Source organism: Prinia subflava, chromosome 9 (genome assembly GCF_021018805.1).
Source record: "Prinia subflava isolate CZ2003 ecotype Zambia chromosome 9, Cam_Psub_1.2, whole genome shotgun sequence".
Classification (NCBI taxonomy): domain Eukaryota; kingdom Metazoa; phylum Chordata; class Aves; order Passeriformes; family Cisticolidae; genus Prinia; species Prinia subflava.
Window position 1 is genome coordinate 20,942,864 of NC_086255.1, and position 23,701 is coordinate 20,966,564.

General features: G+C 41.1%; 1 protein-coding gene across 2 annotated transcripts in view; it reads left to right on the forward strand.

Annotated features, from left to right (window-relative positions):
• The window catches only part of ADK (adenosine kinase), a 265,836-nt gene extending 251,006 nt beyond the window's left edge, over window positions 1–14,830 (forward strand). For both annotated transcript variants that reach the window (XM_063405885.1, XM_063405886.1), the window contains exon 11: window positions 13,657–14,830. In XM_063405885.1, coding sequence (XP_063261955.1) covers window positions 13,657–13,781 — 125 coding nt within the window. In that variant the 3' untranslated portion in view covers window positions 13,782–14,830. The remainder of the gene's footprint in view (window positions 1–13,656) is intronic.
• Window positions 14,831–23,701: the final 8,871 nt, after the last annotated feature.

The window sequence follows — 23,701 nt, forward strand, 5'->3', positions numbered from 1 at the left end:
AACACTTCTCTAAACAACACGAACACAGTTCTGCTTTTATTGCTTACCAGCAACACTGCTACCTTTTACAGGTTTAAGCAATAATGGTTTACTTTGTAGCATCTCAGCACCTCTTGTGGTTTTCAGGAGTACCACAGATATCTAGTTATAAATCCCTGAAATACCCATAAATTAAAGCTGCAATTCCACCTCCAGATCCTTATGACATTGGCAAATCACTTGAGCTTTGCTGACATGGCTTATGTCACAAGAGTCCTCTTAATAGAATTACAGCCTTAGTTTGTGGAGTTTGGGGAGCATTCTGTTGCTCATTAAATTAACATTTATTTATTACTAGTCAGCCCCAGTTTGAACCATTGCAGTAACAATAATCAAAGCATATTTAGTGGCAATAAATAGACTGAAATATGGACAGTTTTCCCATCGTGTGCTTTCCTTTATGCCATCCTGCTCTCTTTAGCCAGAACAGGCCTGCCTTCTGTTTGAACTCCCCTTTGTCACTGCCACCGTAACTAATGAAAACAATACGCATCTGTTCTGATAGCTGCTGCCATTGTTCCCTGCAAAATCTCTCCCCTAGAATCTGTTTAGTCACTGGAACTGGCTACAGAGTTCATAACAAATGAATAGGAGAAGGTGTAAAATCGATGTTTCTTCAGGTTCCATCAATATAAATATATTGACTTAATAATCTGCTATGATTTAGTCATATACTACATGAGAAGTACTAGAGTATGAAATGGAACCACAAATCATTTTCAAGCAGCATGATAAGGCAGTGACAGAATGATCGCAGCAAGAGTGTGTTACTGATCACCATGCTATAAAGATGTTATACCATTCTCAAGGAAAAGAAATCCCAAGGTAGAAGGAGCTCTTCATTAAGCATTGTACGGTGCCAGATAGGAGCTGATAGCAATTTGCCTCTGTCAGTATCAAAGGGGAGGTCAATGGCTCAAACCACCTGTCAATTTAAAAATGACATTGGCAGCTTTCATGTGCTGAGGAATCTCATAAAGCTGCTAGCTAGAGTTTGAAAGCTACAGTCACAATGTTTGGTGCATGTTCTTACAGAATAAGCAGTTCTCTCTCTGTCGTTCTTGTGAAGCCCAGCATGAGCCTTGTGAGGTGGCCAGCTCCTGTCTCAGCTATCAGACGACTACTCTGATAGAGACAGGGAGAGCAGCAAAAGAGGAGTCATCCTCTTTAATGTGTCCTTGTGTGAGTGGGCCCCATGGCATCCTTATCTCCTCTTTAGGGACCCCTGAAGATACTTCAGTATCTATTCTGAAGAGACCTCTGAATCTTTCTGATTCTATTTGAGCCAAGCTGACTCAGTAAAGCCATTTCTTCATCTTTGATAGAGAGGCTAATTCCAAGCATTATTTTTCCATCTTAATCTAAATGTCTGTACAAATTAGATAAAGACCTTGGACTTGTAGGAGTTTGCCTAAAGGTTCTCACATTGTTCAAATTTTAGCCTCTGTTCATGAGATAAATGCAAATGATTTTCAATAGAGTGACATTCAGCTTTGATTTCAGAACTAAGTAATATTTGATATACTTCTACATTATTCAAATATTGAAATACTATATGTCGTGTGAAATATTCTTTGAATATATTATGCATGTACATGTGTATACATGTGTATGTATAAAACCACAGTACAAGAAATAAAAATATATGTTTACAAAGAATATATAGTGCACAAAATAATTGGTCATCATTACTCCTCTACTATTAAGTCTTTGATTCAGAAACCTCTGTGAAAAAAAGGTCTGGTTCTGTTTTCTGATCACACTAGAATAGCTTTAGAATACCTTGGCTGAAGCTGGTGGTTTTAAACAAGTATACTATTGATAAAAATGGAAACATAATTGAAACCAGGATAGTAATTCTTATGCTGTTGTTCTGTAGCATCCATCATTTATGGAAGGAATCCAGTGATTTTTAAAATTAGGAAATCATCTTGATGGGATTTGACATCATCTGAGTTGACCCTGCCTGAAGCCAGGGGCTGGAGCAAGTGGCCTAAAGAGGTCCCTTCCCACCCAAATTGTGTTATGGTCCTATGGATTTTAATCTCATAGGTATTAAGTTCCCAGGTGCCAGTTCCTGCTCATCTGGAAACCCAGACTCAGTCACCTTCAGAGGGCAATGTTGGTGGCTCCAGAGTAGGAGCTGACCAAATTAAAAACTGAAGCTCAAAGAGTGGGAATTCCATCTTTGTGCAATAAATCTGTTCTAGGGCAAAGAGGGGCTGTACTCTTGACTCTGTCTAAGTCGTCCCTTACGTGTTTCTTACACAAGCATTGTGGGAATAGAGGCATGTGCACACGTGAGAGATGAAATAAGCTCTTAGGAATAGTTCCTCTATGGCTATTCCAGGAGTGCTAAACATGCAAAAAGACCTGATAATGCCTTCAGCAGAGACAGGTCTGAATGGTTTTTCAGAACACTAAATTATGAGTAAGCTTGTGACTGTACTAAAAAGAAAGTTACTTAGTGGATTTCTAGGGCTCTTGAAGACTGGAGAAGAATTTGTTTACACTAGAAATTACTATTTCTCTTATTTGTTGTATTTTCTCCTCTGTATAAACCTGTGCTGTAAAGGCTGCTCTCCCTCCAGTATTCACCACCCATAGAATATTCTAGATTTGTTGAAATGGGAGTACAAGGAGCTAGGAGCAGTTCTTTACTGAGCAGCAGGAGTATGATATCAGAAGCTACTTCATCCACTTATAGCGGTCTTTAATTTTTATAAGATTTTTATACTTGTTTAAGATACCTTGGGAAGTTGTTATCATTTTTTAATCACATTTGATAGAGAGAAATACAGTGGATAAAATGTCCGTGCTGTGAAGTACTCCCTTCTGATAACACCAGAGCTCTGAGATGCAGAGCTACTTGCCAGCTGGGAGCAAGGGGTATTATTTTGGTGATATCAATTAAATATGTATGTGCATGTAACTTGTAATGGCTGATTTTTGCTACAAAATTTATCTTCACCAGCAAAGAGAGAGGGCATACCACTTTGAATTGTTCTGGCTTTTCTTTGAAGTAAAGATAAGTGTTGTAACAGAAAGCAGCACTCTCTTCACTTTCATTTGAACGACATTGGTGGCTAATTGCCTCTGAGCATTCCTGTTGTTCCTGAGACCATGGCAGATGAGAAAGGAGGCTTTGAAATAAAAATACTTACTCTGTGTCATCAGCACTTTGAGTGACAGCCCATTTTGCCTGTCTTTACTACTCCTGGTTCATAAACAGCATACAGCAGTATAATAGCTGAGCTGCAGAGAGGGCATCAATCTTTGCTTGCTGGGGGATAACCTGTCAACACGTCCATGACTTACCACCCCTGTGCTCTGATGGCACTGGGAGCCCTGTCAGATAAACATCCCACATAAACCCCGGCCATTAGATGACCACGTTATCTCTGTAACTGACCTTATACAAACTAGAAAATGACCACATTATATGTTCCTAGTTGATTTTTTCTCAGTCTCAGCTAGAGGCACATCATTTTTCTGATCAATAGTGTGGCCAGTTGCTGGTAATTTCAACATTAGTATTGGCTCATTTTCAAAATTTGCCACAGTTTGAATTGCAGCTACTTAAACAAAACCATAAAAATAAATATCACTCAGAAAAGAACATGGAATATTTCTGTTTTCTTTTTAATTCACTAGTTCTGTGTTTACCAGTTTCCATTCAAAATTATTTCTTTGGAAAGAATACCCTCTTCTGTGCTGACATCATATGTAAACCTGTTGGCATGTGTTGTACAAGTATAATTGTGATTATACTGTTTTCGTTGTTTTAATTGCTATCCTTCACTTGGTGTCTAACTGTTCCTCCTAATTTCATTTTGTATGTATTCTTATAATACAGTAATGTAAATAGAGTAATTCACATTTTCACCTGCTCCATTTAAAGGCAATCAGAAAAAGACATAGTAAAATAAAAGGCAAAACTTAGTATACTTGCTGTCATTTCTTAAATAACATGTAGAAGCAAAAGATCCACTTAAAAGGATCAGTGTATGGAATTAAAAAACCCTCAGAAGTTTCTAATTAGACTGAAGCAGGACCTGATTCCTTTAGCCTCTGTGTCTCTCTTCCTGTCAGTGACACCGTCAGTGTTAAGGGAGTCTCAGTACACAGCAAGAGGATTAATATTTTGCAAAATTGGCTTTTAAAAGGCCCAATTTACCTCACTATAAATTCAATGACATTCTGGACAGGTTTTGTGAAAAATAAACGTCAAATAGGTTGTGTACACTTTAAAAAAAAAGCCTACTCTGTTAAAAATAGATTTTCAAAACCAATTACAAAGTTCCAATTTTTGCTGTAATAGCTATGGGACAATTACAAATTGACTCAATGCCTCAAAGCAAATCATCACCGTTTAAAATACTTTGTCATGCCTACTATGCCTACCCTCATAACATTTCATTTTATGTTAATGTGTCATGTGTTAGAAAATCATGTAATGATAAAGAAAATGTTCATGTGGAAGGTTAGAAATTACTTTAATGAGTTACTATTACCTTGCTTGCAGACTGTTGGCAATATTTTTGTGTTATTTTAATGTATTCTGAGTAGAGACAGAGGCACTCGTCAGATTGGATCATCAGGAACATTCCCCTGGGAATCAGGGCAGGATATAGTCCCCTAAGAAATGATGTGTCAGATTAAGCTGATGCTGTATTCGCAGGAGATAAGACACCACACAGTGAAATACTAAAATACAATATATTGTCTGTTTGACATCTCTCATGCCTGGGTGGGTGCTAAGGACACGGACACAATGACCACGAGGACACCTGTCAGGCCGTGGTGTTCACAGGCTGGGTCCTCTCTCACTTGCAGCTCCTCTGTTCTATAACAGCATGGTAAAGTCTCCCAGAATTTGTTCTCTTCCCCCACACTGCAATGGGCTCAGGCTTGAAGTGGGAAGATGGCAAGATTGCAGTAAGAAGGAATTCAAAGAAAAAACGTAGTCCCAGTTAAAAGCAGTGGTAGTAGCAGTGCTGGTAGGTTGGTTTGACACTGATCTCTGACCCAGTGGAAAGGGATGTTATTGGTGATCAGTAAATGTTTGCTGTCAATCCAGAACTGTAACAGATACTTAAAGAGGCAAAAGATACTAAGTGTCACTGTATTAAAATAGGAGCATTAGGAATATTATGCTAGGGTAGGCTATTTCAGCCCACAAAAGTCAGGAAATTCCCAGGCTGCATAGCTCCCCTATTCCCACTGCAGGGGGTGTTGCTTTTTGATTCTCTTTACACACTGCTGGCTTGGCTGCGTGGAAGCACACCTGCAAATCAAACTCTCCTGAGAGATGGTTGTTCTGCAAATGCAACTTCAAATCCCCTTACTTTTGTGCATATGAATCTCAGCTGTGAAGTTACATTCATGCAACCTTTTTTGCACTTGAATGTATGTTAAAAAGTAGGTAGAGGATAGGACATATTCCATTTTATTATCCTTAGAACTTCATAGTATCTATAGTAATTTAGTGCAGTTCTCTTCCTCTTGTTCCAAGCAGTAGGTGTGGTAATCAGCATCATTTATTGTCAATACACCAGGTCTGGTTTGAGGCTCAGAAGCTTTCCACAGGTACTAATAAAGCTTATTTCACTCTTCTGTCTCAAAAATTACGAAGAAAAAATTTGGATTTTGAAGAACACTTCCAGGAAATGCTTTTAGGAAAAACAAAGAGAAATATCAGCCTGGAAAGTATTTTTTTCAACTAGAAAAGATACTTCCAATGAAAATACCTGTTTTTGGTTTGGCACATGAGTGCCTTGGATACTCTTTGTAAGCTTGGAGGGATTTTTTTTAATCCAGTGTTTCCCCTGGAGGCTGCTGGAGACAGGCCTAAGGCAACCAGTTTCTGATCCTAAAGAAAATTTCCCAAAGCTCATCATGTGGACTTAAAAATGAAAAATAGGACTAAGCCATGAGAAGTTACAACTTTGATATCATTTGCCTCTATCACATCTTTCTTGGAGCATATTATAGACTGAAATGGTTCTTTTCTTGGACAGTAACATGCACTAGGGAATTTAATAGAAATGATATGCAACAGGTTTTAGAGTCCACTGAGGATGATTAATGTGGAAGGATGTCAGAGTATAAAATACCTCTTATAACAAAATATAACAAAGCTACGGCTTTGAGCTGTTCCCTCCAAAGGTGGACAGTATGCAGTCAAGGCTCAGGGCAGAGATAGAAAAACTCCTGTCAGTGTAAGCAGGCTTCACCTCAGGGTCTGTTTCCTCAGTCCATGGCACAGCCCTCAGGAGCAAACACCACGGAGCTGCACACACCCTTCCTACTGGAATGAAAGCAGCAAAGAAACGAGAGTGCTGCTTTTCCTTAGAGGAGTCTCTGCTGGGCCTGAGCACACACAGGCCTGGGAGCTGGGATGGCTCCTTGTTCTCTGAGCTGCAGTGAGCTGGCCCAGCACAGCCAAACAGTGGCAATCATTGCAATGCAGTGAAATTATTCAGCCTTGAGTAACTGATTCCTAATGGAATAACAGAGATGTAATGAAGTTTTATTTCTTTTCTTTTTAGTGTCACATTTCTGCAGAAACCTTTCATTAACATTTTCCACATAAAATGCTTTAAAGCTTTAGAGACTGTGTTCTTTTTTTGTTTTGTGTATTCAACACCTCCTCTCCATTCCAGGAAAAGGCTGCTAAACCGAAAACACTCCTTTCACTTATTCATAGTTGTCTAGTAAATGCAAAGTTGTATTATTTGCACGTGTCCATAAACGCCTGTATAACCTCAGAGTGAGGAAGATGTACACCCATCTGAGTGATCCTTACAGAAATTCAGTGCATTGAAAAGGTATCCATAAATAAGAAGAAAACAAGAGGCATAGCCATAGCAATACCAATATCACTGCATTTCTTAAAACATACTTGGTTTAGTATTCACACTGCTGATTATAAAATAAGAAGTTTCTTGTACACAGGCAGTGAAATGCTTTTAGCATGTGACTATTTTATAAACAAAGTAAATATAGACTTCTGAAACATTTTAGTCGTGATCTCATGGTTTTGTCATTCTCTGGAAGTAAAAATATTGACATTTACCAAGCTGTTTGTTCCAGCTTTCTGGTCTCCTGCAGTTTATTTATATAACAACCTTATCGATGAGCCTCTTACTCAGCTCTCTAGGTTTAACTGAGTTGAGTCAATTTGCTACCACAGCTTCAGGTCGCTGTTACAGAACAAGCAAGACATCCTAATAAAGCTGTAAGCGTGTTTACTCAAACATGGTATTGATTTTACTTGGAGAGGGAGAAGCTAGTGCTTAGCATGGTGTCAGGGAGGATGAATTTAACTGCAGTTTTTCATTGTCATCTGTCATGGTTGTGAAACACTAAGTGAAGCCACAAGAGGATAATTAGAATTGCCAGAAATTTAGCCCCTAAAATCAGTTAACCACTTGAGATTTTTGTAGTTTAATTAGTTTTTATTAAAACTTTCCTCCAGTGGTATAGTCAGGAAGGATTTTCTAATGTTCTTTCCAGTGAGAGATTTCAAGGTTGCCACTTGTTAGATATACATCTTAAATGACCATTTTTACGGAAGAGCTGGTAACCTTTTTTCTCTCAACCGTAATTAGCCTGGCACTACAGTTCTGTATAAGCACAGAGCCATTTCATTTTAAAGGAGAGAAAAAGAGACATGTTTCTATGCATATACACTTGCAGTTAATAACGTATATATGCATGTATGGAATCATTTTTGCACTAAATTCTGAGAAAGTGCTAAAGTGCTTGAAGGTTGAAAGAAATTCGGAGTGTTTGAAGATGCTTACATTTAATTTGTCTTATATACTGTAAGTCTAATGTGTCAGACCACAGTGCCAAAAGACATGAAAACAGAAGCCAAATCCCACCCTTAATCAAAAACGTTTCCATTTAGAATAGCCAACATTTGGTTTGATAGCAATGGGCAGGGCCTCTGGCTTACCACAGTTCTTGGCTGTAATATCCACCATCTGCCACAGAATTAAAAAAGGAGAAACCTCAGCATGTTGACGTGCAGTGCAGTGACTGTATTGCAGAATCGACTGATGCCAACATCTTTTACAAAATCGAGGGTGGCTGCTTGGCTCTTGGCAGCAGCATTGCCAACCACCTGATTACTACTGACCAGGCTCGTGCTACAGCATCACCCTGCTCCAACATTGCTAAAAGGCCTCAAAAAAAGCCCCAGTCTTATCAGCTACAAGGCTTTACATTGACTGGGTGGTGTTTGCTGAAAACTGCATCTTCCCACACTCCTGGCCTGGAAATCTAGTGGGATCACCTAAAAATAGATGAGCACCCCAGCAGCTGTGGTAAATTCTGTATGTGAACAAGAGTGTGAAAGGGTGCTTGCAACTGTCCCCATGGTGGAATAACACCATTTTTAAAAGTGCAGTTGACAAATTAGGCTGTAGAAATTTAAAATACGAAAAAGAGGAGTCAGCTAAGCTGGTCATGATCTTTTTATGGCTGGGACAATTTTTATGGTGAATGGCCTGGCTAGCTTAGGTTATGTGCTTCAGGGTTCATCTGGAAGCAGAATTGTCTGGGAACATCACATAGCAAAAAGGTTTTGAGGGGCTCTGACTCAGGGTCAGATTGTAGTTGTTTATAATTGATGCATTTGATAATTGGATTTTTTCAGCTTTTCTCTCTTGTATTAAAAAAAATTAATTTTGCCATGGGCATTTTACAAAGGTTGGAAGTGTGAGAGAAACTGCAGAAAGACGAGTAGTGGAGGAGCTGGGTGTCGGGGGCTATAAATGGATTTTCAGCCAGCATTAGTAATTAACAGTCATTAAAATTAATTGTCAAGTGTACAATTTGAAATGAAACATTTGGCTTCAATATGAGCTGTTTTTAAGTGTTGTTAAACCATTACTGGAGCAGACCAGAACTGTTGTAAATCTCTACTATTGGACTCCCACATTCCTGCCCAACTGCACTAGTGCTAAGTGTTCATTCAGAATTACCACTAATAATCTGGAAATAAAGCTTCCAAAGATATCACTGATTTCAGTGAAACTGCCTCTGTTTTGCTAGAAGATCAGCTTGGTTCCCCTTTAGTGATTTTTAAGTGCTACTCAGCTCTAAGGAGTAACAAAGTGAAGATAGCACCTTTTTGTGTCAGTCAGTGGACTGTCTTGCTGTGTCTTTCCAAACTTCTACTGACATCCCCCAAGAGATTTGAGCTGGTCTCAGTGAGGGCCTTGGTTTGGGTCTGGCTGTGAGGCTCTAAAACCCCTTGGGCACTTGGCTTACAGGACTTTCCATTTGGTGGGGAGCACAAAAAGGAACAAAGAAACTTCACTTTTCCATCCCTCATTCTGTTTGAAGACCTAATAATTACAAACGTTGGCTTTGAGAATATGTAGTAAGGAAGCTGGAGATAATAAAGATTAACTCTCAATTGATTCAGGCACACTTTGCAGAGTAAAGTGATTCCAGAGTCACTTTTTTTTCTACTGAGCAGAAAAGAAATAATTAAGAGCCTAAAATAGCTATTGGTGTGTTATAATCACTTCTATCATCTGAGAATGCAAATACATTTTGTATCCCTCCCAGGTTTAAAGCAACTTCTGAAGCAAAGTTGTCTTTTTCCTGGGAAGATAAGTGGGATGAATTGGACCCAGTTCCAAAGAAGTTCTCACCATTAGTAGGTGCAAGGTGGTTGCTTGGCTATCCATGCCTGTGAAGGACAAAAGGCACCCCAGTCTCCTCTGAAAGCTTACCAAGATGGCCCATGACATGGAGGTGCCTTGCTAGACATCCTGCCGCTGCCTGTGCCCTGGCTCCATAAACAGTTAGCATGTTGGATGACACGGCAGCAGGCAGACAGGAAAGCCTCAAGTTTGGCTCTTGCCTTTGTGTTATAGTGTGATGAGAGAGGTGCACAGTGCTTGCAACACCATCCACAGCTTCAGCAGTGCAGAAATGCTGCTGCAGAACAGCTGCAGTTACAGCATGGCAAACAATACTGCCTGAAGTGGTTTTGGTAAAATATTTGAAGTGAAGCTGTCTAAAATTTACTGCTGCTTTCTGCAGTCCATTCCAGTGACAGCCATGGTCCAGTTCAGACCACACAGAAATGAAGTGGATGCTGAGCTGCTTTAGTGTGTGCTGGGATGATCTAGGTCTGTGATCCCAGGCCTGTGATACAGGATCAGAGTTCAGTCCTGCCCTTTTGGTCTCTGAACTTGTAGGAGGAGTATGAAGTAAGTCTGAAGCCATGTTCACTTATCTTCTTGCATTTCCAATCATGGCACCTTAGGAGATTACAGCCTTCAGCTGCTTCTCACCTTCCCTCCACTGGTCAGGCTGCTTGAGTGCTCACTAACTCACTTCATTTTCAATCAGCTGGGTTAGCAAAGATCCCTGCTCAACAGCTACTGTTTAAACTGAGCTGGCTCATTTTGGCAGGGTATCAGGTTATACCAGCAGCAAAGCAGCATGGTGAAAAACAGATGGGGGAGTAACTTCTTCAGCTGGAACTCAGATCTGAATCCATGCCTTGAGAGTATGACTCATGGGGTTTGCATCACTGTGCCTTATACACTGGGGGAGGCAAACTCTGAATTACATTCTGACCATGTTGCTTTTTACTGCATTAACTAAAAAGAACATTCTGCAGCTAAGGCAGCCAACCTGATAGAGCTCTTTGCTTCTCTGCTCAAACAACACTGCTTTCTGGTGTTCCCTCGGGGTCTGCTTTGCCAGCTGCCTAGTCTTACTATGTGATGTAGTTCTGTTTGTGATATGTGTGTTTGTATTGTCATTCGATGCGATATTGTGTCAGATACTGCTATTTCCATTTCATCTATGAAACACATACCTTTTAAAAGAAACTCAGCAGACAAGAGAATGGTTTGAGGGCAAACTCCCCACTGCAGTTTCTACATATCTCATATATGACAGCTGTACTTAATGTCATTTCTGCAACACTCCTAAATCACAGAGGTCTCTCATTTCTATCCCCAATTAGAACAAGATGTTTTTTCACCTGACTCTGCTTTCACTTAGATCAGAATAAATAAGAAGTAGCTTCACTGAAGACAAAAGACTCATACTAACTTGAAACTACAGTGAGCCTGGGAGGTGATGACAGTGTCAAGTCTAGTTGGTATTGAAAAGTAGTTCATGTTTTATGGTCCTTTGCTCTGTGGATTTTCTCATCTTCATGTATGTTTGATGCCTTGCTCATAAATGTAGAGGATAGTTGTTCTTTCTTGTATAAACCTCCCTCTGAATTCATGCTCTGCACAAACCCTAGCCCCATGTTTGCCTTTGGAGACCTGCCCAGTGCATCTTCATACTTACTGAGTCAGGAATGGACTGTCTTAACAGCCTCGTTTTACATATGGTTACAACTTGCTCTCAAGTTTGAACCACCCAGAAGCACACTGGCAAGCTCCTGCCTCCCAGGCAGTTTAAATTTAATGATTGACACCCTCCACATATCCAAGAAAGTTTCTCCTAAGAATGCATGTTAATTTAATGGAGAGCAGACCATTTTCATCTCGTTATTCAGAAACGATCCGATTTCTGCCAGGCATGCTGTTTGAATTTCTCAACTGTTACCCAACTATTGCAGCTGGACCATCGTGCCACAGCTGTGTTGTCTGTCATCCCTGACTGCCATCAGTGATAGCACTCACAGCACAATTTCTTCCTGTTTCAGATTTTTATCTTTGTATACTGATAGCTCCTGTCTCCTTCACTCGTGCTTATGGACTTACCTTTTGCTGGTGAAAGAGTAGTTTTTTCCCAGCTAGTGTCAGTCAACATCTATGAAATTCCAGCCAATATGTAGTTCTCTAGAAAAGTATTGATGTCAAAAATGTATGAATTTTCTTCTTTTTTAACTAATCTGCCTACTCTCTATTGCCTCTGTGTTCTAATGAAAAGTGTTTGATTTAATAGATTTTGTAGTTTCAAACTCTACTTCAATTTGGTGCAGTTTAGAGAAAACTGTATATCAATTAGGCTTCTTTTCACTATCAGTCATGACCAAGAAGCCAAGACAGATACTGGTAATTCAAGAAAACAGATCTTTTACTCACCAGTATTATCCTTCATTAATCTAACCTTATTTTACTTATTTTATATGATATTTAATCTCCAAAGAGCAGACATCATTGCATAGGATGAAATATTTTTATTATCTTCTAAAATTGCGCTGTAGTGTACCACAAAAGGAAATATTTAGAAACAGAGCACAGGTTAAATGACAGCAACACAATACAATGTGGAACCTTTTCCCAGTAGTAACCCAGATGAACAGAGAAAGTGAATATGGAAGCAAGCTAGCAAAACATAGCAGCTTTGAATCAAATTTTGTAATATGTCAGAAGTTGGTAGTTACGTGTTTTACACAGTACTTAGCAGAGACATGGCTTCAAGACTACATTTGTACTGTGAAGGCCCAAAGCCGAGCATGACAGAAACTTGAAATGGTGGATGAAATCTTTAAAAAGAACATCTTTCAGCTTGCTAGAATTCTGATTTTCTTGGGCAAGTCTCATTTTCCTCCTGTGATTGGACGAGGAAGAGAGATACATCTGAAACATATTAAAAACAGGATAAAAGTGAATAAAGTATTACTTCTAGAATGACAGAGTGGAGTTTTAAATTATAAGATACTAAGTTTACTTCTCACATCTTAAAAACCTCTTCCAAATTTGAAATACATATTTCACCTCTGCCATAAATTCTGTCATGCTTTTGATCACAATAGCTTCAGCCAAGACAAAATGCTTCAGGAATGAGGGACTCAATCCATAACATTTCTGGTGCTGCTCGTACTGCACTTCTCAAAGTACGTTTTTAGGACTGCCTGCCTCTGTTCCTTGAGGAGGTGCTCAGGTTTTCAGAGCACTCAGCTCGCGGTGATTCCTGGTTTCCAGGCTGTGCGTGCCAGGCTGCAGCAGCTGAGCCATGAACCGCGTGCCCTGGTCTGAGAAGCGCCTGCTTCTCACACGGTTCGCTCTTTAGGGGGAATCTGCACGTGCTCAGGGTACCCACTGTTGCTGAAGTTTTAGGTTAGATGTCCCATTATCAAACAGATGTCATCTAACTTTCCTCATCAGGTAAAAATTTTTCACCGTTTTTCGCACTGTGAGCACCTGTAACTCTGACTACAATGTTTCTCTACCACGTGCTTTTCTCTTTTTTGAAGAAAAGCTTGCACACTGTTGTGTTGGGGCTGTAGCTGTAGCCAGTGAGAACAGCAGGAACTCTCTTCAGCAGGGGAAACTGATTCTTTATTTTTGAAATGTACTTTGAAGAACCAGGGGTTATCTCTATAAAGAAGAGAGCAGGAATTCTGTTAAAATCATTTTGAGAGCACTAATAATGATCAGTCTTGATAATCTTTAATCTATTGGAAGCTACCGAATGGAGACTTCACAAAGGAATAGCAGCAGCACCACTCCAGCCCTGCAGGTCACTCAAGTGCGATTCTCAGTTTAAGCTGGCCAGGCTGCAGAGGTACATACAGGCAGGCCAGTGTTTCAGTGCTTTGCCCTGTAACAAGCTGATACACTCAACAAACTAATCTGACCGTTTTCTCCCTTGTCTTTCTCTCCCGCTGTGTCCCAGGCTTTCTGTCCCAGCTCGTCTATGACCGGCCGGTGACCGAGTGCATCCGGGCGGGACATTACGCAGCCAGCGTCATTATCAAGCGTTCAGGTTGCACCTTCCCAGAGAAGCCTGACTTCCACTGATAGTGGTGAATTGGAGGGATCAAGAGTAACTTCTGTGTTGCCATGGGATTGCTGCCTAAATTTTTCCTCCTTACCTTTCCTTACCTTTCCAGTACCTGCATCAACGCTTCTGTACTTCTGTTCATTGTATTCTAAACAAAATATATATTTCTATCGTGTTTTCCATTTCATACATCTACCACGTCTCAGTAGTCTTAACTTTTGGGAACAGTGCTAAGTGAAGCTTATTATCTCATCCATCAGGAAAAAGTGTTCTATTTACACAGTTTCCAAGGAAGTCCCGTTTAAATGACACTGCTGATTAACACCATTAAAATACTTCTGATGAGTTATCTAGGTTGTATCCAGCTGTGGCCAAATCCTATTCAACTTACATGAAATCAACAGACCCGACTATATTCATAACTTAACCTTATAAACAGGGAGTTGTTCTATCTATCTAGTAGAGTCAGACCTGTGTAAAGAGTGGTGTGAATGTCCCAGGAATTTCCATACATATTGGAATTTACAGGATCTGGCCATCAGATAGTCCAGCTTCCATGAAAGTACATCACTGTTTTGTCAGTAATTTAAGACCTGATCCACAGTTGTGATACCTTGTATTCAGCCATCTGCACGATGGCAGTAGCTTTGGGTCTGGCCACCCTTATCTGTCAGTACATCTCTAGGTCTATAGGTACAGTCACTTTTATCTGTCAGGTGAGCTCGCAGATAGGTACTTTCAGTGATTTCAGGGCAGATGCATGAGTTGGTGATAAAAATAAACATACAGATAGGTCCTATCTCCTCCATGTGTGCTTTCTAGAGGCTGCATTAAGGTACACATAATGAAAATGAGGTACAGAAATATTTATGCAGGATATATTGACAGGATATGCCAAATGGAATCTCTGAAACGCACATTTTTAAACTTTTAATTTACTTTAGATAATTAAGCAATATGGTGGATTTTGTTTGTATTTACAGTATTCAAAAAGGTGATCTGACACTGCATTCATTACTTTGCTATGTAATTTGATACTGATAAATAAAAAATTGTCATACAGTAACTCCTGGTTTTGTTTTGGTATATGTCTCTATTTCTTCTGTGTATCCTACTGAAATGGGAACACATGGGTGGTTAACTCACAGTACATGCTAAATCTCAGTGTTTTATACATGACTTTCAGTGTCCAGGGTGTTCAAGGGTGATCTCAGCAGTAAGGAAGAGAAGGAACATCCAGTTGGTGTTTGTACCACAGAAGAGATGAAAAATTAAAGGCCAGGATTCACCAAAGAGTGTTAAGTCAGTGCAGAGTTCACACTCTACTGCCCAGCATGGAACAAAGGACGCACAGAGACTGAATGCTGTCATTGCAGTTTGTGTGTTGGAAAGAGCATGGGGAGGAATCAAGGCTGAGATCCCAATTCCCTTGTTTGGTCCACTCTCCAGTCTGACACATTGGACAACAGACTCCGTCATCTTAGAGATCACCTGGTGTGGGATTCCTGCAAGTGCATCAACCAGCAGCTTGTGAAATGCTCACGGGCCCGTGGAGCTGCAGCGCCGCAGGCACAGGGCAGCGCACGGTGAGTCCCTCCCGTTCTGCAGGGCCTCTGCCTGGGACAGGCTCTTCCTACAGCCCTTGTCTCTGCCAGCCTGCTCATCAACAGCTTTGGTCTGGTGTCACCATAGCACTGGTTTCATCTCAGTGCTACTCTCAAAAGAGCTTTAGGCTGTACATGTCGCATGTTCTAGCATAGGTGAGAGGAAGAGAAATTCATATGTTGGAGTGAATGGCAGACAAAACTAAGAGTCTGCAATGTGCATGGTCATCAGGCTTTATGGGTTGACCAGAAGACTGTGACTTTTTACATCTTGTAGTTAATGTCTAATTTCTTAACTCGATGTATCCACGTGATATGTTTTAATCAAGAAAAAGTGGCAGGCTGAAGATGGATGTGTTGCAGTCCCTGCTTTTAATATATGGTCACATATGCCACACCACTCTTGCTGCATGAATTTGCCTGTCAGTAAAGAAAACGCCAATGGTTCGGTGGTTAAATTTGCTGTTCCTCTTGCTCTATACCCATGACACTTTCCATTCCTTTTGAAACAACTTTACCCATGTCCTGGTCTAATAATTATGGCTCATTTAAAGTGAATATAAACATTGTGTATCTTACCAATGAAACTACAAGATACTTGTATACTGTGAAGAAAAGGAGGATATGTAAAGGCAAGTAGTCATAACATTGTGGAGACTCCCTTCCTTCCTTCCTTCCTTCCTTCCTTCCTTCCTTCCTTCCTTCCTTCCTTCCTTCCTTCCTTCCTTCCTTCCTTCCTTCCTTCCTTCCTTCCTTCCTTCCTTCCTTCCTTCCTTCCTTCCTTCCTTCCTTCCTTCCTTCCTTCCTTCCTGCCTTCCTTCCTGCCTGCCTGCCTGCCTGCCTGCCTGCCTGCCTTCCTGCCTGCCTTCCTGCCTGCCTGTCTTCCTCTATTCCTTGTTTTCAGTTCAGGATGCAAGAGAGTCAAGTCAGGGGTTCTGTTCTGAGCTTTTCCACTGATGTGTTCAATGAGCTTGGGCTCCTGACATTTGGCTTTGAGTGTCAGCTACAAAGCATAACTTGAAGCCAGTGGGAGCAGCTGAGGAATAAACTACTACTCAATTCATAGAAGGGCATCAGAGTCTGACCTGCTCTATTTAGCCATTTATTATTTTTCAATATCTGTCAATGGATATTTTTGGATGCTATATAGATACTTAGAAGCATATTGCTAAATCATGCTAAATAATTTCAGGTTGTGCTGTCAGATTGCCTGACGATTTCATTCTGGATTTTTTGCAGGATCTGTATTCCTTTCCCTCTTCTTACTGCTGGAGGGGGGGTTTATCTATATAATGGATAATGTTGTCACCCTTTAATATTCTCTCTCACAAATAGTCTTCCTCTGTCTTCCAGCTTATCCCACACAGGTGTATTAGAAAACTGGGCTTTCTGAAAAACATCATTAAAGAGTTGTCCTCTAAGGATGTGTGCCACTGTCTCCAATCCCAGATGGGATGACAGAAGTGACTGTCAGTGAACTTGAGCCATTATTCAAACACAGCGTTTTTACCTGGGTTACTATCAGGAAAACAAATATTGGAAATCCATTTCCCACTATCGAACAGCCAAAGCATCCCTCACTTGTATAAAACTTTCCTTTTGCAGGAAATAAAGCTGCATCTCCTGAGCCCAGAATGGAGCATTTTAGGCTTGTTTTAATACCAAGTGGGTAGCAATGCTGCTCAGATTAACAGGCAAGGAAACAGGCCCAGTATTCCAAAAGCCACATGCTAGACAGCTGAACAGAATGATGAGCTGGGAATCAGGAAATCAAGGTTGTGCTTCTGTTTCTGCAGGTGAAATACTGTGTAACTTTCCTCTCTCAATCTCTTTCTGTCTGTAAAGATGATAAGCTCAATTAGATGGTAAACTTGAGAAGTGAAAGTGGTGAGAATAATTCAAGTAGGGCAGTATCAGCCACATCTCTGCCTTTGCTCATTGCTGGTTTTTTTAATATTTGAATGCTCTGTTTTGTGTGTGAACTAATGTAGAGCTATTTGTTTACCCTTGAAAAATAGTGCTAGCTGTTAGTACCTGTGTGAGGGTTAAGATAGGAGAGGCAAAGGAGGGGAAAGGGAAAGTAAAAAAATATGAAATAAAATATGCTACATGAAAATGACAATAGAAATGCACACTGTTTTAAGATGACAAGTCTGAGAACAATCTTTAATTTAAAGGGTCTTATCCACAGTTTTCATAAAGAAATGTTAATTGAAAGTGTGATGACATGTTTGGGATTTAAAGGAAATCATTCTGCAAAGGATTTATAGCAATCACAGCTCCAGAGCATTAGGATTACAGATCCTTGTGCTGTTCCTTTTCAGTGATCATGTGATTGGCCTGCTGTTAAATATAGCTCCCATTTAGCGAATTGAGACAGGCATGGGAAAGGTAGGGAGAGTTTCCCTTTAACCGGCGGGATTTCAGAGGTGTTGGAGATTATAAAATTCATTAGTTTTTACATAAGATCAAAGGGAAAGAGGAAGTCTTAATTTGGTCACCAACTGCTACTGTCTGAAAGTCTTGCCGATTTACTGAGACGAGAACATGTGCAGTGCTAACTGCTTGTGTTAGAGCATGAGACTATTGTTTTATATCTCACTAACTCATTGTTCTCTTCCCAGAGATAATTCTCACACTTAAGACCTTCAGAGATAGTTATGTCTATTGTGAATAGTTCAGCAACCAGCTGGCTCAGAGGTTATTGCTTAAGCATCTTTCCCTTGGTCTAATCCCCTGCAAGGTTTTTTTCTGGGCAGTGTTATTAATCTGAAATGACTGCTAACTGACTCCTGTGTCAAACATTATTCATTATGTGCTTTAAATGCTTCCTGCAGAGGCCAAAATAAATTTTGCTTTTTTAAAAGCAGACCACAAGGAGTGCCTATGTAGGATATTTCCTAAAAGATTAGACTCAAAATGGCTGTTTAGATGAGGAGGGGGTAAAAAACTGTCTTCAAAACAAAGCTTCATAATTTAACCAGGAACATATAAAATGGACAAACCTCAGTTAACACAACCCCCTTTTCATATAGAATTATCTATAAGTTGCTCCTGTGAAAGAAAACATGCAGCCTTGCAGGGCAGGAGAAATACTTTTATGAAGACATGGAATAAGTGTCTTATTAGAAAATGAAGACCTGATAAACAAAATTCTTAAAAACAGTAATTCTTTTGTGTCTGGTTTTTTTTTCAGGTGTCACTGGTGTTGGCATAAAGCATGAGGGGTTTTTTGTGTCAGTGACACTGACGAGCCTTGCATGTGTAATGGCAGTATGGGAAGAGAGACAGACAGATTTGAATAGCAATAAGGTGGGTTTTCTTCTGGTGTGAAAAGAGTGCAGGATTCGTGTGTGCTGGGATGAAGTACAGCCTTGCTGCACAGTGCAAATATTTAATGCTGCTCTAACTACCCCCTGGTTATTGGAGTGTGACAGTTAATAGCCGTCAGCTGCCAAACGCAAAAGTTAAAAAATGAAGCCAAGTCAAACTCAAAACCTGCAAATCATAAATGTGCTGCAGCTTAGCAGGCAGATCATCTCCAAAGTTTGTGTCATGTCTACCTGAGCTGCCTCTCAAGTGAGAGGAGGATCGAGTGCATCTGTCTCCAGGCCCTCACTTGGCCAGGTACTCGCAGGCAAGTTTTGCCTGGGCTTTCTGCTTCCCAAGGCCCTGGCACTCCCAAGTGACATTTGCGAAGGAGGTTGAGTAAGGGCTGGAATGAAGAAAAGCAAAGCATTATCGTTACTCTAAATCAAATAAGTCAGTGGTGCAGTGTAAATGCATAAAAAAATGGAAGAGCTCCTAAACTGAGTGTGAGAGAAATTGTGTGCTTAGAGAGCGTCCCTGTCTGTGGTGCCATGGAGATGGTAACACCGGTGTAAAATATTGCCCTAAAAGAAGCATTACTGTGGAATAATAACAGCATATGAGAGAATATTTCAAGAAAGGTTCAGCTTGAAAATCACCTCTCATTCTACCTATTATTTTTCTTATCCATGCTAGAAGTAACACTTCACTGTACTTAAAAATTGCTCTACTTGGAACATACCTATTTTTTGGGTTCCTGGGAATAGCTGCATTCCCTCATCCCCTCTGTATTTGCTGTTCCTCTGTGGTGGTAATTACCAAATGTAAGTGATTAGAAGGCCATGGTGCCCTGGCTACACAGTGTCCCTCCAGAGGACAAGGCAGAGCTCAAACACACCTCCTGCCCCAGTTAGCTTTATAAAAAGAGTAGGTCTGGGGTTTTTTAAGGGGTGAGGCAGTTACCAATCACAGTAGCTTTTTTTCAAAAAATCAGATTGTTGTCATATCTATGGATCAGTGAATTATAAATTAAATCATTGACCCAACTTTGGGATTCATTTCAGAGATATTACTTGTTTTGGGGTCTATTAATGTCACTCAAATAACTTGCAGAATTTCCAGGGTTCTTCTAGCAGCCTCTCACATGGACAGACCTATTTTAGTCTGGCCTGTCCTAAAGCATAGCCAGCTGCTGTGGCTGTCTTGCAGGGTGAGGACAAAGCTTCCCTATTTGTCTCCCAAGGTCAGTACAATAACAAACACATTTTATGTCTGATAGTAAAAAGCATTTGTCAGTGCAACTTTTGCATTTCATAAATGGTGACAGATTTCACAAGATGAACACTCTGGACTTGGGGAAGGCTGTGCTCCAGATACAGGGTGTTTTACATGTGACATGAATATGTACCTAATATATTTCATTGCCTGAAATAAGCAGTAAAACAGCCTTTTGAGACTTGATGTTTATTATGCACCACAACCTTTCAGGACAAAGCAAAAAACGAGATTTTAGCACATAACCCAACAAATTCAGCTTGGGAAAGGAAGAAATTAATTTGGAATGACTTGTCATAGTGTGTTTACTATAGAAATTTATGCGAGCTCAGAAGTTAGCCCTTCTACCCTGCAGCAGCAGCAGCAGCTTAAATTGGGCCATGGGAGTCTCACGGAATAGGAAGTTATTTGAGTTTCCCTGAGGCTCAGAGTTCTGCCCTGAAGAAAGCCTCACATATTGTTGTCTCAAAGAAAAAAGATAATTGTAGTGTGCTTGGGTATTAACTTGCACAGTATGAGCTACAGCTTTGCAGTTTTTGTTGACATGCAGAAGTACTGTGTCATCCTGAGCATGACAGATCTGCTCACCTCTGCCTGATACAGTGTTTGCTTGTCCCTCTTCATCCTACCTACAAAGTCACAAGGAGGATGTTTAATTTATCCTAGATGAGGAACTTTTTCCTAATGACCTCATTTTTCTAGAAGAGATAAAGATGGGGCAGTGGGGAGGACATCTCTGTATCACAGGAGAGAAAATCTGAGAAAATCAGCTTCCCTAAAGGCTTACTCACTCTTTGATGAACTGAGGAAGGAAGAACTATTCTGTGCTAAAAAGGCCAGTGAGATTTCTAACAATGCATTATTGCTTATGCCTCTTCCTATATTTCACACAATAGTGAGAAATCAACTCTGTTACACCAGCAGGGAGCCCTAGGACTGGCCACTTTGATTTAATTGGCTTTAATTCTTTTTCTTTAATTTTCCGTGGATATAACCTGCCCATCCCAATGGTGTGATATCAAGTGGGAGCAGAGCACAGGGCATTTGCCAGTGCAGCCCAACCACAGCAGAGATGTGCAGCTCTTGGGTAGCAGGGCAGAAAGGATCCCAAGGGGCTTGGTTTACTTCCCCTCCAAACATCACTGGCAAAAAGAAAACAGACACAAATGCCTGTTGCACAGACCTTTTGCCTCTCAATTCTGCTCATTTCACAGTTGTGTTTGGCTGCCCCTTTCCTTCCAAACCCTAGCTGTGAATACTCAACTTTAAAAGGAGAGCGCTGTGGAAGGGGCCTTCGTGCAGGACTCCCACCGGCTGCCACTCCTGCTGAAATAAAAAGATTGCAAGAAGCAAGAATTTGAATGAAGGACAAACGTCACATATGCTGTGTGCTTGGGAGGACAAATGCTGCATACAAAATATGTTTAATTGCTGAGTTAATTATCCCACTAAAGTCTAAATGTTGGTTTTTGGCACTCTCCCCCCTCCCCTTAGTTGTTTACTTTTATCAGTTAGAAAATAAAAAATCAATGTCATGAAAAACATAATTATATTCCTACTAATCTGGAGTGTTTTCTCATTTGAGTACTGCAGTCTGATGCATTTTATCACTTTCCATCAGATTATAGCAGTGGAAATTGCCAGCTGAAAGCTATGGCTTGAGAGCAAAAAGGTGGAATAAGCAAACCCGCCCCAAAGCCATGTGCCTTGCCAATCAAATCTTATTCCTAATGACAAAGCTTCTGCGATTTCCTTTTTGACAATACATGAATAGCTAGTGAATAATTGGTTCAACAGGAGCTTCATTACAGTCCAAAAGAGAAAGCAGGATATTTCATGTGAATAATTTGGAATGATTGGTAAAGATGAGGCATTATTATAGGATTGCCTTCTGCTCCACAGTCAGAAATATGCAGCCTCTTCCTTGTTGAAGTATGAAAACATTTTGTAAATAGTTCTGGGTACTCCCAAGTGGTGGATGATCTTGCTGCTCAATGAAATGACTTTTTGGTTGTTACTGTTTATGGATTAAACACACTCATTCTTTACACAAATGGAACATAACTGAGCTTTGTCTGGGGAGCGCAGCTGTGGACACATCCTCCCACTCCCAGAACAGGTTTTGGGTGTGAGCTTTGGGTGCTTCTCCTCTGCTGCAGCACACAGGGTGGTGATGCTGACCTGCAGGAACCCAGGCCCTGTGCCTGAGCCTTGGCTCCCCCCACCACACTGCGTCACTCTGTGCTGTCGGGTCTGGGCAGGAGAGGACAAACAAGTGAAGTGCCTCTGGCTGTCCTCAGGGCTCTGGCACTACAGCTCAGGCTGGTCAGCAGCAGAGAGCTGCCCAGCAGAGTGACCTGAGGGCGTTTAGCAGAGTGGATGAGCCTGTGTCAAACACCCACCTCACCAAAGGGCTCCCTGACCCCCACAAAGCAGGGCACTGCTGTCCAGCAAGGTTATTCCAAGTAAAGCACCCTGATAATCACATCACACTCCTGTCGAGCAGGGGAAAGGCAAAAGGAGCAGAGATGAGCTTTCAGGGAATTTCAGCCCTGGGACTGGGAGCTGACACCCTGTAAACACAGGCCTTTGTTTTGAATTGCACCTCTGGGCTCCCTCCCTTGTGATAAGAGCCCAATCCTGCTAGCCCCAATATTTCTGACTAGACCCAATTAACCTTACGGCCTTGCCTGGGGATTTCATATGCTCCTAGATTTGCCTTATGGCATCCTAAACTCTACATACACCTCAGATTTTAACAACCCCCCATTTTTTAAAAGGAAGGGCCATTTAATATCTTTACCCTGCAATAACAGATGCTTCACTTCAATGAAAAACCACTCAGTGATTCTGGCAGCCACTAAACTGAGTTGCCTGACTCCAGCCATCTCAGAATGTGAGCTCAACATGGGAAACTTAGCAGTGGAGGAGCCATCTCCTTGTCTGTACCCCTGAGGATAATGAAGCCTTCCCCAGTATGTCATCCCAGGACATCATCTGTGAAGCTTTTAAACAGTCAGTGAATGCATTAGAACATCACTTTAAAGATAACCTCCTAAGGTCATTCAGTCTTGAGGCAGTGCTTCGTTGGTGATGCGCAGTGTCAGGGTGTAGGAGTTCAGAGTTTCTTGCTGTCTGTTCAGTCCTTAGGTCGAGTCAAAGAGGGCCTGAGAGGTACCAGTGAGGTTCTCAGTACGCCCAAGGAAACAACCCCCCATCCCAGCTGCACCCTTTCCTAAGAGGTCCAGCAGCCTGTGCCACGGCAGGCCCGTGGTATGAGGGCAGGTCTCGAGGAGAGCATATTGGGTGAGCATCTGGTGAGAGCGTCCATATGTGTGCCAGTGGACACACATGCCCTCCTGCTCTGGCCTCTGCCTGTTTTGACAGGAGCCAAAAACCAGGGAATTGATTTTTCACCCAGTGTACCCACTATAGCGCAGCACAGTTATGCTGATGTACAGAGACATACGCTACCTGCCAGAATCTGGCTAATTCCTGCCAAATCCATGACTGTAATAAATAACAACAGCAATGTTGAACATGATCCTACTCCTCTAGGCAGTGAATAAAACAGCCTTCCCAAATCAGAGGCTGTGGCCCGATGTCAAGTGGCTGCAACTCAGCCAACTCAGAGCAGCTGAAGAGGCTCCGTATACCAGAGGAGATTCACTGCAGGGTGACTTACAGAGGGGGAGCAGGTTTCATTTGCTGGGAGTGCCCATTTCCATGGATAACAGTTAATCTGAGCT